A 15784-nucleotide genomic window follows, 5' to 3' on the forward strand; every position below is an offset into this window, starting at 1 on the left:
ACGCTAATTTTTCTTTGAATATCCTTGAGGGAGGCGCAGGGTTGATTAACCGTTTTTATTCTTTCATTGTCAACCTGGCCTGCCCACCTTTTCGTTTGGTTGATCCCACGTGACTCCAAGGCGTGGAGTGTCTTGTGTGGAAAGGGTTTCCTCTAAATAGTGACCTATCTTTAAGGGAAATTGTACTGACCCAGACAGTGTGCTGCCAGGCATTTTGTTTTGTTTACTTTTTGGAATTCACTTTCCAAAAATGATCTTCTCTCTCTGGTCCCAGGACTGTCATCTGAATGGTGTCACGGCATTAGTCGGATGGCATTGCTTCAGAAGGTAATTCATTTTGACTTCAATGGATGCTATTTAAAGCCACTTTACACCATTAAGCTTTCGTATGAGTTAAATGAGAATAGTTTCTTTTAAAAAAATTTTGACATATTCTGCTTGGATCGACTGCAAGGCATTACTTTCTGGTGCCTAGTTATCTTTATTTTTTATTTGCAGTGATTCCTTTAAAAATAAAGAAAGAATTGAACAAAATTGCCTGTATCGCTCTTTTTTGTAGATCTTGATGTGAATGGCCATCGATACCTGGACTATTTCTTTCCTAATATTAGTTTTCCAGTTTTATGTATGCATCACATAAAACTGGATTTGTGTTGAAAACATTTGGAATAGTTTTCTGAAAGAGAGGTGTTTGCTTAAATTATCCTGGATTAAGTTGATACCTTTAATCATACTATCAATGCCATTCGGTACAAGCACAACTCTGTAAACTATTACTAAAGTAACTTACCATTATTATTCTGGGATCAGATGGCAAAAAGATGCAACTCATTTTTTGAAAATTTTACATGACAGCAGTTTTAAGATTCAAGAAGTAAAGGAACTTGGTGATTTTCTGTAAAATCAGGAAACGAGAGTGACTATTTGAGAATAATTGTTGATTATTACTTGTTGTTACTGTAAATAGAAATTATTTAAAGGTAATAACTGCAAATAACGGCAAAAGTAATAACTGCAATTTTTCAGTTTTTTTTTTTTTTTCTGACTTAAAACATTCTCCATCTTCAATTTGTACACTATCTTCATATTGTAGAATTTTATTTATTTTAGAAAGTTAAAAGAGCGTTTTAGAGACTTGATAAGTTGAATAATTGTTTGACAAATTTCAATTTTACCTTATTTTGCATGACCTTATTTTCAAACTTAATAAAGTCTTCATGAAACTCTGCAGCATTCTTACTGATACGCAGGTTCTTGTAAAGATCAGGGTAGACTTCATTAAGCAAAGAAAAATTAATAATAATTTTTCTGTTTTCAAAGAGTTATTGGATATTGACCCAACAAAGAGAGGAGTATATTGATATAGTCCAAAACAGTGACAGATTTAAGAATTTTGCAGCACTAGGCAGTGTACACTGTTAGGTCCCTCTTTTAATGAGCTAGTTAATTTAATTTTACATTTCAACACAAATCAAGTTAATGATTTAGTTTAGATTAATTTTATAATAATTTGTGAGTATTCAGGTTTTTATTTATTCACTTTAATTAAATGACTGTGCTGCATCTTCGTTGCAAACATTATTATTTAAGCAGATTTTCAGTGTCTGTAAACACCGTTTCAATTAAGTGAAAATAAATCACTTTTTTTTTTTATAATTCTCAGTATTTGTATCTTCTAGAAGTTAATTTGGCAATTAGGCCAATAACTTTTTAAATCGATCTGGCAATGACCCCTCTTCAGCCTTAGGTAACTGCCTTGTCTGCCTAGTCGGAAATCCGCCACTGATCCAAAATGTCAGTGGCCTTCATTTTTTCTATTTCCTGAAGTCTACTATTTAAAATTTACTAATTCATTGAGCGTTTGTTTTATTATCCCAAAAGTTAAACATTTTTTATCCATGTTATTTTTTCTTCACGTGAGTTAGCATCCCTTCATATCAAAATACTCACTTTGTCTAAAAGTTTAGATAATTGGAGGAAACCGGACTTGTACGAAAGAGTATTTTTCTTTTCGTGAACTCTGTTTATTTGACACTAATCGGACGAAAAAATGTCATTCCCTTGTTGTCATGATGGCTGCATTATCTGTTTTTTGTCTTTTTACTTGTCCTTTTGTCCAAGCACTTGTTTCAAACCGAAAAGTAATAATCTTTCTGATTTTTTTAAAAAAATATTCCTTTTTTTAGCCAGAATATCATTATGAAGCAAAAACAAATATCGCATTCCTACAGATTAGTACAGAATTCCTTTTTCATTTTAAATTCGTCGCATTTCTAGATATGTAAAGCTGTTTAAACTCATAACAAAGGATATGAAAACATTTTCGATACATACGAAGTTACCTTGATATCACTATTAGCCAAGCAACACAAAAAAAATTTTAAATTCTTCGTATATTTCGACGACTGTTCAGACGCTTTTGTCTTATAATTTGCCACCGTTTTTTGTAGATTATTCAATTTTTTGAAAACGTAACGAAATTTTACCATCTCTTAGAGGTTAATGAAAGTGAATCCAGAATAAGAAAAATTCTGTTTATTGGGAAAAGTGAATTATATTTATTTTTGAGCACTGAATTATTATAGTAATTTACTGTTTGGTTGGTTTCTTGGTCTTGGAAACCATTACTTTTGATTGTGACAAATCACCTTTGAAAGCAATTTTTGAAGACATTTTATTTAAGGCTTTCTCTTTCGTGTAGTTTGATTATCCAAAGCCATAAAAAAATCCAAGCATTTTTGGATAGTAAGATTAAAGTAGATCAGATTCATAGTTGAAACTCTTGAAAATTCTTTAATTCATCTTTATTCTTAATGGGGTTTTATGAAGGGAAAAAAAGATGCGCATTTGGTTCATTTTGTAGTTTTCCAGTTGTATCCGTTATTCATGACATCTAACATAATTTCAGTAAAAGAATATATATCAAATGTTTTTTTAACCCGTTAACCGCTTTTAACGAGTATAATGAAAAAAAGTACAGCATTTTGCTTTATGACGAGTTGATTTGTCAGAAGTAATAAGTGACAATTTCCAGTTGGAATTAAAATGTTAGTAAACACTGAAATATATTCGTAAATTTCAAGATTCTTAAAATATTTTGAGGTCAAATTGAAATAAAGAAAAAAAGAAAAAAAATTATAATGCTTTGTACCATGCTTTGCTCTATACCATTCTCTAACAGCAAATTAAAAAATATTTTTATGTTTCTTTTCGTTCATATACAAAAAATGTATGTTAGTTTAAGTAAATAAATAAATGAGAGTATTGAAATAAAAAATAAGTAATTTCATTACAACATATTTTCATATTACACAAACTCTGTGTTTGACGAATATACTCATCATCGCTAAATTTTTGCGACACAATTTAGATACGCATTTTCTGAAAATGTCGAAACACTTAACTGGTTAAATAGCAAATGTAGCATTGTTTCTTATACTATATGACGTTCTTAACATTGCTTCTGGACCCTTAGGAAATTAAGATAAAAAAATAGTCTATTTCAACATTTTACGTTATACGCTAGTTTGATTAACATATAATATTTGCTTTAATAAATGGCATAAGCAAATTTCTTATACTTTATTTCTTTTTACCGCATTTGTTCATCAGAAATGAAGTTTTGGGTGAATTTCTCAGCCTTGGTATATACTTTGATGTTACATGAAAGTTGGGCAAACTTTCTTTCAGGTTTCTCATTTTAATATTAGTTCACTTGACATTAATTAAAATACAAATAAGCGAATCCTTTATCAGTAACTCAAAATGTTAATGGGTCAATTCATCATCACGTGACAAACGTAATTATGTATCATCTAACTACAAGTTGCCATGCGCTTTTACTTCTACAATTTGAGCAGTGAGTCTCATAATAAAAAATCTTGTCTTGTCGTACTGGATATGCATATTGATTCTTTATGCTAATACTGTTAACTAGAATAGTTATAAAGGAAACGATCGGTTATTTCCAAAATTAAAAGTTAATTACTTTTCGAAATATATATATTTCTGTTAAACTGTATGCATGTATCTAAGTTTTTGAAAAATTATCTTAATATAGATGACACTCGTTTTGGATTTCTCATATTATTTTAGACCCTTTTTACTATCTGGATAAATGTATATCACGATTAATAGTTTAATGAGGAATTTTGCATATGGACTGAATATGATTCCTTCTTTCCTAAAATTGATATTAAATACAAAATCATTAGAATGAAGCTTTTTCCATTTAATTTAACCTCATTTAAAATGGTCTTTGTTTTATTTAAATATAAATTATTTTTTAATTGGAAAGTTTTCTCTTGTTGCCTGTGATATTTTAATCATTGGGAAATTCGTCGAAGAAGATTGCACTTATTGCATGTATTTGCTTGATCGACTTGTAAGCAATTTCTAAATTATTATAATTTTGCATCATAATTAATAAATATCTATAGCAAATATTTAGTTATGACCTTTCTTGTACATTCAATCTGTCTAGACATAACACCTTTGTAACAATTAGTTAAGCACTGTACGAGTTAATTTAATTTTGAAACCAATGAATATTCTGTTTTTTTTAATTTCCAGTTTGATTTTAATGTCCTAATATATCTATGTTTAACCTAGTAATTAAACCATTCTTATGCTGTAATTAAGTTGAATGGTGCAAAGTCCACCATTAAGGAAACGCGACAAAAGGCCTTTTCTTGTCGGTGGCAAAATTTGCATATTTCGGCAATTGCATCTAATTTTCCGATTTATAAATGGTTTGAATTTCTTAGAGAGTAATTAAAACAACTCGTATTCTTTGTTCTTATTTTTCGTTCTCCTTATTGCAATTCAATTAATAAGCACCTTTTAAGCCGTTATGGTAGTGAATCGAACTGAATCCACGCTTCGATACTTGCCGTCTGACATTCGCAAGATTTTTATTTTTACTCGATATATTGCTATTTTGTTCAATGTTTATTTTCTTCACTCTGTAGCCAAGTTAACTTTTTGTGCTGCGTTTTATTATTCGCAAAATTTTAATGATTTTTATTATGAAATAGTATGCAAAAAATTCATAAAATAAATCAGTGGACCGCGAAGCTTCTACTCTTGTCTTTTGGCTTGTATTTTTCAAGATGTTGAGATTGGTCAGCTTAGATTGTAATATTATTCGAGGTCTTTTAAAACGTTACTTTAGTTTTGTATCCTCGATGTGTGATATTTGGACTAGTTCTATCTAGAATAAACATTTTTCGGAATGAGCCGTAGCATGAGAAAAACTGTTGATACTCTTGATTCTTTACGAAAATTGCTAGGATAGATAATTTAGCCCTTGAATAGAAAAAACTTATTTTAGACGTAATGTGCATATATTCAATTAATAATATTTTTTGATATTATACCTTTTACATTCTAGATAAAAATGTATAAGATTTTTCGTCTTTGAATAAATTTCGTTTTCAGTTCTTTTAAGAACTGATGGTTCATATATAAACTAGCAAAAATGAAAATATTAAAGAAAGTGTAATGACTTTGTAGATTGTTAAAGGCAGTATATGCACGATGTGACGTCAAACAGGAACTAAATCTATTTTATTAAACTGACGTTCTAACTACGGTTGTACTTGCTTGGATACACTGCTAAATGCGTGCCAGGGCTTATAGATCATTATAAATATTATTACAGAAAAAGTGTGACTTCTGAAATCAGTGATAAATGGGTTTTATAGAACCTCTGAAAATTTTTGTTTACATTTTAAGGATTTCAATCTTAAGTATGATAGATTAATAAAAAAAAGGGGGGGGCTATCAGAACATCGGAAGTATAGACACAACAGCTTTTTCAGACACTCTACTTCCATAATACTATACTTTCAAATCTGAAAGAAAATTTGTATTAATTATTTGTTCGAGAATTTTATCTGGGAAAAAAAATGGAACCATCATTTAAAAGAATGAATTCTTTCTTGCAGAGAAATCATCTTAATCATCATTTTTCATAAATCTTATTTGCGCATGCAGTATCTTTCTACGTACCACATGCAAGAAGAAATGAACTCTGTTATTTTCATTTGTATCTCTTGTGCAAAGAGCAAGCCAAATTTATCGAAAAGATTTAAGTAATACGAGCAACTTTCTATTGAAAGATGATTCTTTCAGATCGTCTTCTTGGTTCTTTTTCTACAGTACACTCCTAAGTATCTGGCCTAATGTGGCGGAAGGATAGGCCGGTTAACAAAAAACCCGGATAGGCCGGCGTTCTATGAATTCATTTATTTGCCCACCAAAACCAGAATACAAAGTTTTTATCCAAAACTCACTGTTACAATACGTATTTTCTTACTTCTTATTAAATACTAAGCCCGCCATTTATCTCAATGCGAACGCTGCCGCGGCCCGGTGAATCATAGTTGTCAGTAACGTGTCGAGTTAAAATAAAAGGCTCTGCACTGGTAGTTTGTATATGTTTATATAATACATTGCACGTTTCAAGAAATGATTAGATAAAAAGTAAGTTAAATAACATAAATAAACTGTTCACATTTTAAAATAAATTTTATAATGTCCAACTTAAATGCAGGAAATATAAACAAAACATTAACGTAAATCGTAGGCCTAATTCTTAAGGAAATTGACTTTTTTTTTTCGCTGATAAATGAAGAACGTGTATCTTTTGCTGTAGCAACGTATTTTGCGCACAACACGTAGGAAGATCGTAGCAGAAGCCTGCTTGCAATGCCTTGGCAATGTTGCCAATACAATGGCTTGCCTTCCTCAATTAATTACGATAAAAGAAAACGGCGGATAGTACAGAAGCCGGATAGTCGCGAATCGGATACTCGTAAGTGTACTGTATATGTAAAAGTGTCTGTATTTTAGGGCTAACTTTTCAAAATTCTTTGGCGCCGTGTGGAATTTTAAATAAGATTCATGAAACAAAAATCTAATAGTTACCAGCTTTCTAAACAGGACAGGGCAGAACAAGAAAGAAGAAAATAATAAAGGAACTAAATCACAGAACCTAAAAACGCCGCTGCCTACCAACTTCCGCATTTAATCCCTTCCTACTTTACTTGCTTCCCCCTTCCCTCCCCTCCATTTCATCAATTAACAAATTTGCATGTTACTGTCTCCAAGTTGTCTGCCAAAACCTCATCTGGCCCTCCTCAACGCTTCTTGGTTGACAGCCCTCCCTTTGGGTAAACTGGAGCATATAGTCGTACCTTTCTTAATTTCTTTATACATTATTTAATTTTTTTTCTTGGCAACCCCTATAACGTTCTCCGATTGAGGTGATTTTTCCCTCTCGGCGTTAAGCTAGTTGAGAAGTTTATTATTATCGTTTCGTTTTGCTCGCGGGGGACCGTTGAAGTCGAGGAGAGGACTGAAATAACTCAGAACAGTTCCCGTCTCGTATTGTCGTAGCATTTTCACCAGGATGACTTCATCTTCCGGTCCCGAAAAAAAAATGCTATCTTGTTAAAAAAATAATAATAATAATAAAGATTAGAAGTTGGCTGATTGCTGGAAAAGGTAAGATTCTGACAAAAAGGTACACATAAAGGAATCTATTTAAATAAGAATCAAATACAACAAATAGCGTGTACGCTCTTGAAGTTCAAACAACTCAATAAACTTTCTTCGAATTTTAATCACAAATGAAAAGAAATATGAAGAAGACTTCAAGACTATTAGTTAAATAATTTTTTATTCATTAATAACTTTATTTCCACTTATGGAAAAGATTACTTTGTATTGCCATTCCTGTTGAATGAGTTTTAAATCATTTTATTTGCTTCCTACAACATTTAATTAATTTTTTTTATTATTCTTTAAAAATTATTAACTTGTGAGAGAAAAGGAATTAGCTTTAGGTAATTTTTAAAATTCGTTAATGGATGCAATCTAATTTTTCGAAAAGTTACGTAATTTAAACGTCGTTTGGCGTAACTGATATTCTCATTTCCATTCGAAATAAATTTCTAGGCGATAGGAGAACTTTCAAATACTTTAATGTAAATATGATACACAATTACTTTTAAAAAATAGATATGAAAATATTTTGATCTTGAGGAACACCAGATGTATATGCTGGTCTTTAAAAAATTTCAGTTAATAAATTATGTATTGAGTAAATAACCACTGTCTCTGTATAATATTTATTAAACAATAACCATGCATATCCTTGTGCTTTTAACAGCTGTATTCAAGAAAAAAATTTAACACAAGATCAAATGAACCTTTAAATAGCATTGATGATTGAAAGTAATTGGCCTGGGGAATGCTCTTATTCTCCCTCTTCTCTTATTTTTATAGAATATTTCAGAAAATCAAATTTTTATGCACTTCCTGGAAAATGAAGGGAACTTAAATTATGAAATAAACTGTATTATATTTAAAGACAAATGCTATAAATTTTTCTTAAAAATTTTAATAAGAGAATGGATTTACCTAGAGGCTCAGAATTATTCAATCTTTCCATATTCCAAATTGCCATATGGAATATCGAATATTCCAAATTGTCATTTAGACATGGTTCCAGTCTGGAATTTTAGCAGAATATATTTGACTCTCTGAGATGTCTTGCATTGAACTAAACAACATAAATACATCAGACATATAATTATTTTAAATTCAGAAATTTCCATACTCCTGTATAATTTGAGAGCTTCTGTTAAAACATTATTTGCAGGAAATATAAAAGAATGTATGATATCTGAATGCTGATTTATAATAAAAATAATCAAGATAGCATTTCAGTATAATAAAGGACAACTCTCCTAATATGTAGTTTCAGCATTTTCGACTGGTCCATTAAATATATAATATATAAAATTTAATATAGTATATGTGCAAACAAGGATTATGATTCTCATTAATTCATTCAAATTTCTGTTTAATCATGTACGAGTTTCTTATAAAAACAAAATATTCTTTGCAGGTTGCATGGTTTCTTGGTAATTTTTATTAATTATTGGCATATCTTTAATCAGACATATTTCTTTTTTAAAGGCCTAAACAACCTATTTATAAACAGAAAAGCATTGGTTATTTGAAAGTTAATGTACTTATTTCTCTTTTTTATTATCAGAAGTATAAATTTATAGATTAAGTGAGATTTATCAGTCAGCAGATTTATTTTTGCTTTATTCTATTTGCCAAATGGCGTTGTGGATGTTAGAACCATTCTTTTCATTCAGTAAATGTTTCCAAAAAAACATGCATGATATGCTAATTTTCTCTGATTAGCAGCATTTACTAAATTTATTTTCTGCGTGTAGAATTAAATACCTTTAATCAGCCAGTTTATTTAGCTCTATTATTTTATTTCAATATCTGAAATGGGGTGAAATTATGCTTGAGTGGGTATATAAACTCTTATCAAAATGCAATCGATTATCTATGCTCTTTGAAAGTAACCAACTGAGATAATCGAAAACAAAGTTAATAGAGGTTAATTATGGCTCTTCTTTCAAAAAGGATTTCCAAATTCTTTATTTGAAATCCTAAAAATAAGTCCTCTATCCATTTTTTGAAAGAAGCTTCATTAGGTCTGAAAAAAAGATTCGCGAATATTATTGATTTTCCCTGCAATTTTCTAGTGATTATTTAAAGATATTCTATATAAGAAATAAAAAATAAAAATCTCTCCTCATATTTTTTCCGATACATTCCCAGTGCCATTTTTTTCCTGATAAGCTTTAAACTGACGGACCTTACACCATCCGGCTGGACTAGATCGGTGTTAAGTTTCTCACGCTTTTCCCATTCTCAAAATCGGCTCCATAACCAGTTCTAAGAAAATTTCGGTAAACATATTTTTTTAAAAAGCGAAAAAAACATTATTCCATTTTCTGGTGCCGGTTCGGTTAACACAGATATTAGTTACAGATGTCCAGGTGCTATTGTAATTTTAACCGTTTGCAATCGGGAAAAGTGACAATTAGTTCCATACGTTGCTTCGGTTCAAATTTGTGGAAGTAATTATGCTATAAATAGCACTCTTTTATATTGTGATCCTCATATTCTCTAACTCGAATGGTTTTTAACACAGGTAAATATTCATATGCAGAATTATTTAATGAATACATTTTATTGCTTCGGGAAATAAAAATAAAAAAATTACTGCGTAAATTGACTTTTTTCCGAAAAATTAATCTACAATTTATTACAGTCCTCTAGGTATATTTTTAACCACCCAGATCATAAAACGTCAAAATAATGGAGCTTCAGGAATAGTGTCTTAAAGGAATCTAAAAAAAGTTTTAACACAGACCAGAAAAATGTCAACCTGTCATGATTTCGTGACATGAGATTTGGTAATTAGTCATAAATCTTAGAACTTCAGAAAACTTGCCGGTGACATGTACTAATGAGCTATTAATGCTCATATCTATTGATTTCTTTCGTTCTGAAATAAAAAAAAAAAATACTTGTTTTAGTGGGGGACAAGGGATGATTCCGCCTCAGAAGCACAAATAGTATTCGCATAAATAATATGGTTTCACGTAAGATTTCTCTCGAATCAACATTTGCATATTTTATTTCAATACAAATTTGCAATGATGGAGACAAATACCAAATTTTGCGCGGGGGGAGGGGAAATAACGCTTCATTTGAGTTCTGCCGGAAGTAATCATACGCGTTAGGTTTCATCTGCTAGCGGACACGTATACTTGCGTTCCCATTTGATAGACATCACACCTGACGCTGAATGACGTCAGCGGAATCTATTTCCCCTCATGTGGACGAATAAAATTACAGACTGTATAGATATAGGCAAGCGCACAATATCACTGTAGATGTACATTTTTTAGATGCCTTTGCCAGTTGCATCGATTTTTGCTGCAACCGCTGTAAAATTCGAACTTCGTTTTGAATGAGCAGAATGATTGATACTTGCAAGAGGTAATTTTATGAGTTATATTAAATGCTTTTACACAAACTACTATTTTAATCAGTGAACTCAAAATTCGTGAAGATTAAAGAGATCGTATGCAAAGCCTTGCATTTTCAATAATATTAAACTCTTCTAAATGCAAAACAATTTTGCTATTTTTCTCATAATTAGAAAATTCTTTTATAGAAATCAACGAAAATTTATCACATTCTCAATGAGTGAGGTAACATTCAACTTTGATTAAACTTACCTAATATTTATTGCCAGATTTTTTCAATTCAACAAGAAATGAACAAAAGCATAAAATGTTTACTTTTAAAATGACATTTCTTGTATGTATTATATTTATTGTGAAATGTAATTAAAGCATGTCACTTAAGTGAATTGATTAGTATAGTTTTACTTCTTTGAAGCAGCTTTAAGGCTTGTCGTGAGATTAAACCTGCAAAATCGACAAAACTACATGGAAAAAGTTTCACTAATAACTAAAAATTGTTTTATGGGTCTTTTCTCTCTTAGCTTCTTACTATTTATAAAACTTAGAAAGGTATCTGTGGGTGATTTTAAGATAAGGTATCGGTCAGAGTTGTTAATACGGCCACTTGGCGATTTGAGTGTTATTTTGAACGAAAAGAAGGGCACTACTGTCTTCATTAGAAAGCTAAGAAGATGCTACAGCAATGCACCAAGCTGAATAGGTCCAAAGACTATTCCTGTGAATGAGTAATTCTACGTTTACTTGCTTTTCAGAATTTAATAAACTTTGATAATAACTGGTATTCAGAATCTTTAGGGAGAATGCCCACACTGTATTGACAGCACCATTCGGTCAGGATATGAAATGGTAAGGATTTATTTATTTCCTTCTTATAGTTCTCTCGTTTGCTAAAAATATAATGGTAGTTAATTCTGCGTTTTCCCATTGCAAGTTTGAGCTTTGTCAATGGGACTTAAATGCAGCTTTAAACTATTGACTTTCGGTATCCGACAACTGCAAAGAATTGTTTAAAATCCCATAAGACGTCTTTTGGGCTTATAGAGTTTGAAAGAGTTGGAAATTTGATCTTTATAGATATCTTGCCAAGAGCTGTCTATCGTAACTGAAAAACTTAATAAACATTTTCTATCACTGAAAGACTCAATAAATATTTTGATATCAGCAATATAAATCAAATGAGCTGGGAATCATCATTCATAACCAGATTAAATAATCATTGCTCGTAATACTGAAAACTCTCTCAAATAAATATTAAATTTTTTAATGATCTCAAATATACAAAGAACATATCGAAATTTCTTTTTCAGCATACAAAATATTCAAATGACGATTAATTTGTGTCGTCAGCATTTTCAGATAATCTTTTACTTATGTATGTAAGTACAAACTGGCTTTGTTTTTGTTTTTTTATATAATCTTAGATTTCTTTCACTGTATACTAAACTCTAAATAGATATTTTGCATATCGTTATTCCAAACATAGGAACCGCACTTTTATTAAATGCATTTAATAAAAGATATGGAGAACAGCTGTTTTAAGGATACAAGTGTTCCGTAAAGCTGTGCGTTTCCAAAATATATGAAAGACATTTTAATAAAAATGGGAAAGTTGGATTATACAACCGTAAAGTGCGTTTATCTCGTATGACTTCCCAAGTTCATTAATTTTTTTCTTCGCGAATCACTTTAAGCGCATTGCAGATATGATTTTCGTATTTGTTCAAAGTACAGTCAGTCAAAAACGTATCTGCATGCTGCTTTTTATTCCGAAATTAAAATAAATAGAAAGAAATCCTGTAGAAATATGTATAAGTGTATAGAATCCAATAGAAATAAGTATAGGTGTATGAAATAGTTCATATGAGGGATCATCTCAACATTTATATCTACTCAAACTCAATTTTTTCAAATAGCAACACCCGTTTTCAAATACATATCTGAATTATCCAGACTAAAATAGTTAGAATGCATATAATATTTTGCAATTTTGAGTAAACGGTTTATTAATTATAAGCAATTGAAAGTTTGAATTCCTAATGTTAACCGCTTAACTGTTTTGCCCGAGTGCCATACGTGCATCGATTTATCCAATTTTGATAGTTGTAAGCAAAAAATAAAGTATTCATAACAATTATAATTCAATATTAAAATTACTTCGAATACATAGATAAGTCAAGTATTCAATGGATTTCTATTTGAATCAAAATAAGAAAATATTTCCAAAATAGAAAGTGTCATCTTATTAGATAGTAAAGAAAATAAAACAGTTAAGGGGTTAAAGTAGAAGTATCTTTGCGATTTAGAGAAATCTTTGCGTTTTAGTTTCAATAAACAAAACACAATACATTTTTAAATATATGAAAGCATATTTTATTAAATTTTGAATTTAAAAATTTTTGTGTTTAAACTAATAGAAATTTTGGCACCAATCAAACGATCAACATTTAAGTCATTGTTATTCCAAATTCTATCCATTTCCGTCAAATAGTTTTTAAGATACGCACAATAGCTTTACCCAAAAGCTTTTAGAACAGCCTGCTTTTCGCATTTTTGAATGAGACATCTCATTTTTTTTCAAAAAGTCTCTGTGGTAGGAATTTTGGAAAACAAAGCATACCTTTTAATATCGCTTTATATTAAGATATTTCTTTTTAAAATAAAATCTAAGATGAGGGGGGGGGGGAATCTACCATTTTAACAGACTCTACTCCTATTATATTTCAAACAAAGTTTCATTTGGAACAAATGGAAGCCTATAACAGTTAAAGAAATGATTTGTGAGATCTTTAGTTAATGAAAAAAGCACAGAAGCAAAATTCTACATTTAGTGCAAAATTTATATAGTGTAAAATATATGAATACATAAAAAATTATTGAATAAAGTGAAAGAGCCACTCTTTATGCTTAGCAGTAATCCACAATTAGATTTACAAAAAAAAAAACTTTTTTTTTAATGAAATGAAAACTAATAAACATTGCGGTAATTATTTCCTTTATTTAATACGTTTTCTGGTAAGAATATTACATATAAAAAAATTGTTAAAAATGATTTAAAATATCGTTTGGTGAAAACTTGAGCCTGCAAATCAAGGGCATAGTGTTTGTACATTTTTAATCATACAGGAATGTTTCAGAAAATAAACATGACTTTTAATTTTTCAAATATTCCAAAAACTTTTAATTTAAGCCAACATCATTAATGTTAATTGCTACATATTAATCCAAAATATTTATTTTAATAAAAAAAAACATTTATTTTTAAAAAAATTTTTATAAGTATACATATAAGAACATGGATTTCTAACTCGTATTTAATCTTGTTAAATAAGTATTTTTAAAATAACGACTTTCTTCATTGCTAAAAACGCTATTCATAAAAACAGAATAATAGTAAAATTACAGTATCAACGGCTGAAATGAAAACTTCGAATAAAGGAAAATATTATAAGAATGACCTATTTGCAACGTTTGCAAATATTGAAACAGGCCTCAAACTTCTTTCTCGACCGGTTTTTTTTAAAACCGATTTGTCTAAAATTTTATATCTGAGCATTTCTTATCGCGCTGAATCAGTTAAAAGACGAAAAATTAGGGGTTGCAATTAGAGAATTTAGAGGTGAAATAAAAGTGAATTTGTAAATGGACTCTTATGCGAATGCAATGCACATATTTTTAAAGAGGACATCTTTCAAATCGAATGGCATTTTTACCTTGAATTTAACTTTTATACATTACGAGGAATAATAAGTGTCCGCATGCGTTTTGCCAAACTGTTGAACGTAGGTACTCTGCGTCTGTTTAAATAAATAGTGGTTGGTTACTTTATGTTAAAATATAAAAGCCTTCCACATTTAATTTTGGTTTTTGTTGCATGGTTGAGTTACAAATTTTGTGATGCGTAAATAAAAACTCTACAAGTGATATTGCAGTGCCAAAATATAGTTACTTCCACGTAAAATCTTTAAAAAATGCTTTCTTCTCTTGTAGCCGTTGGGAGCTACATATCTCAGAAATATTTAACTGTAAGTGAAACTAGGTATTTGAAACCTCAAAATAATTCACACGAAGAGTAGATATAGATATTTTATATAAAAGTCATCACGATTGAATGAATCGAAGGGATTTTCTTCGCTGAGAAGAGTGCCGCAAGAAGATCTGTTCATCCTCACTCGGCTGGAACGTGAAAGTACCTTACCGGTTCTTGTCATTTCCTCAATTTACTCAGATTTATTCAATAAATGCTTCACGGTAGACAACAAGCGGCTTGAATAAAGCGTGAAGAAAGAAATTCAGAATAACTGAGCTTAAATAACAACTAACTGTTATTTCCCAGCGAAAGATTCCCTACCTTCCTTTTTTTTTTCCAGGACTTTCACAAAGGCAAACGATATTTGAATGAAAATAATTTTCTCATTTTTTCGCTTCAGAGACTAATTTCTTCCGATGTAGCTGAAGTTCTTTTACGATTAATTGCTTTCGAAAGTGACGAGGAATCAAGATTAGAATTTCTTTAATTATAAGACGGCATTATTAAAAAAACCTGCATAAAAAATGGTTCGCTTACCTTATTATATTCCTTATCGATTTTTTTCTTTTAAATTTCTTTCAGCGTTAGATATCGGAGAGCGTTTCGTGGTAGCTTTTATTACTAATAATATTAAAATATAAAAAAAAGAGCTGTGAATACTATTGCTGTGTATTTGATATAGGAAAAAGAGTATCGTTTGTTCAACGTCAGAAAAAGATTTTGGACGCCATGAAGTTTGTTAAACTTCTGCTATTTCAATCTGCCTGAATTTTCGTTGATTGAAACTTTTACTTGAGATGCCAATTGTCTTGGAGCCCCGAATAATTTATTATACATAATTATTTTATATTTGTCATTTTTTTTTATTTAGAAGCGCAGTTTA

General features: G+C 30.2%; 1 protein-coding gene across 4 annotated transcripts in view; it reads left to right on the forward strand.

The window, feature by feature from the left end:
- LOC129960099 (homeobox protein AKR-like) overlaps positions 1 to 15784 on the forward strand; it is a 203195-nt gene that overhangs the window by 47572 nt on the left and 139839 nt on the right. The window contains exon 1 of one of the 4 annotated variants that reach the window (XM_056073210.1): positions 10833 to 10884. The exons of 2 other annotated variants lie outside the window; for them this stretch is intronic. In XM_056073210.1, the coding sequence (XP_055929185.1) occupies positions 10856 to 10884 (29 nt within the window). In that variant the 5' untranslated portion in view covers positions 10833 to 10855. Of the gene's footprint in view, positions 1 to 10832; positions 10885 to 15784 lie in introns of those variants that run through there. One more of the 4 variants, XM_056073216.1, reaches the window with a different exon arrangement.

Source organism: Argiope bruennichi, chromosome X2, assembly GCF_947563725.1.
Source record: "Argiope bruennichi chromosome X2, qqArgBrue1.1, whole genome shotgun sequence".
NCBI classification, from domain to species: Eukaryota; Metazoa; Arthropoda; class Arachnida; order Araneae; family Araneidae; genus Argiope; species Argiope bruennichi.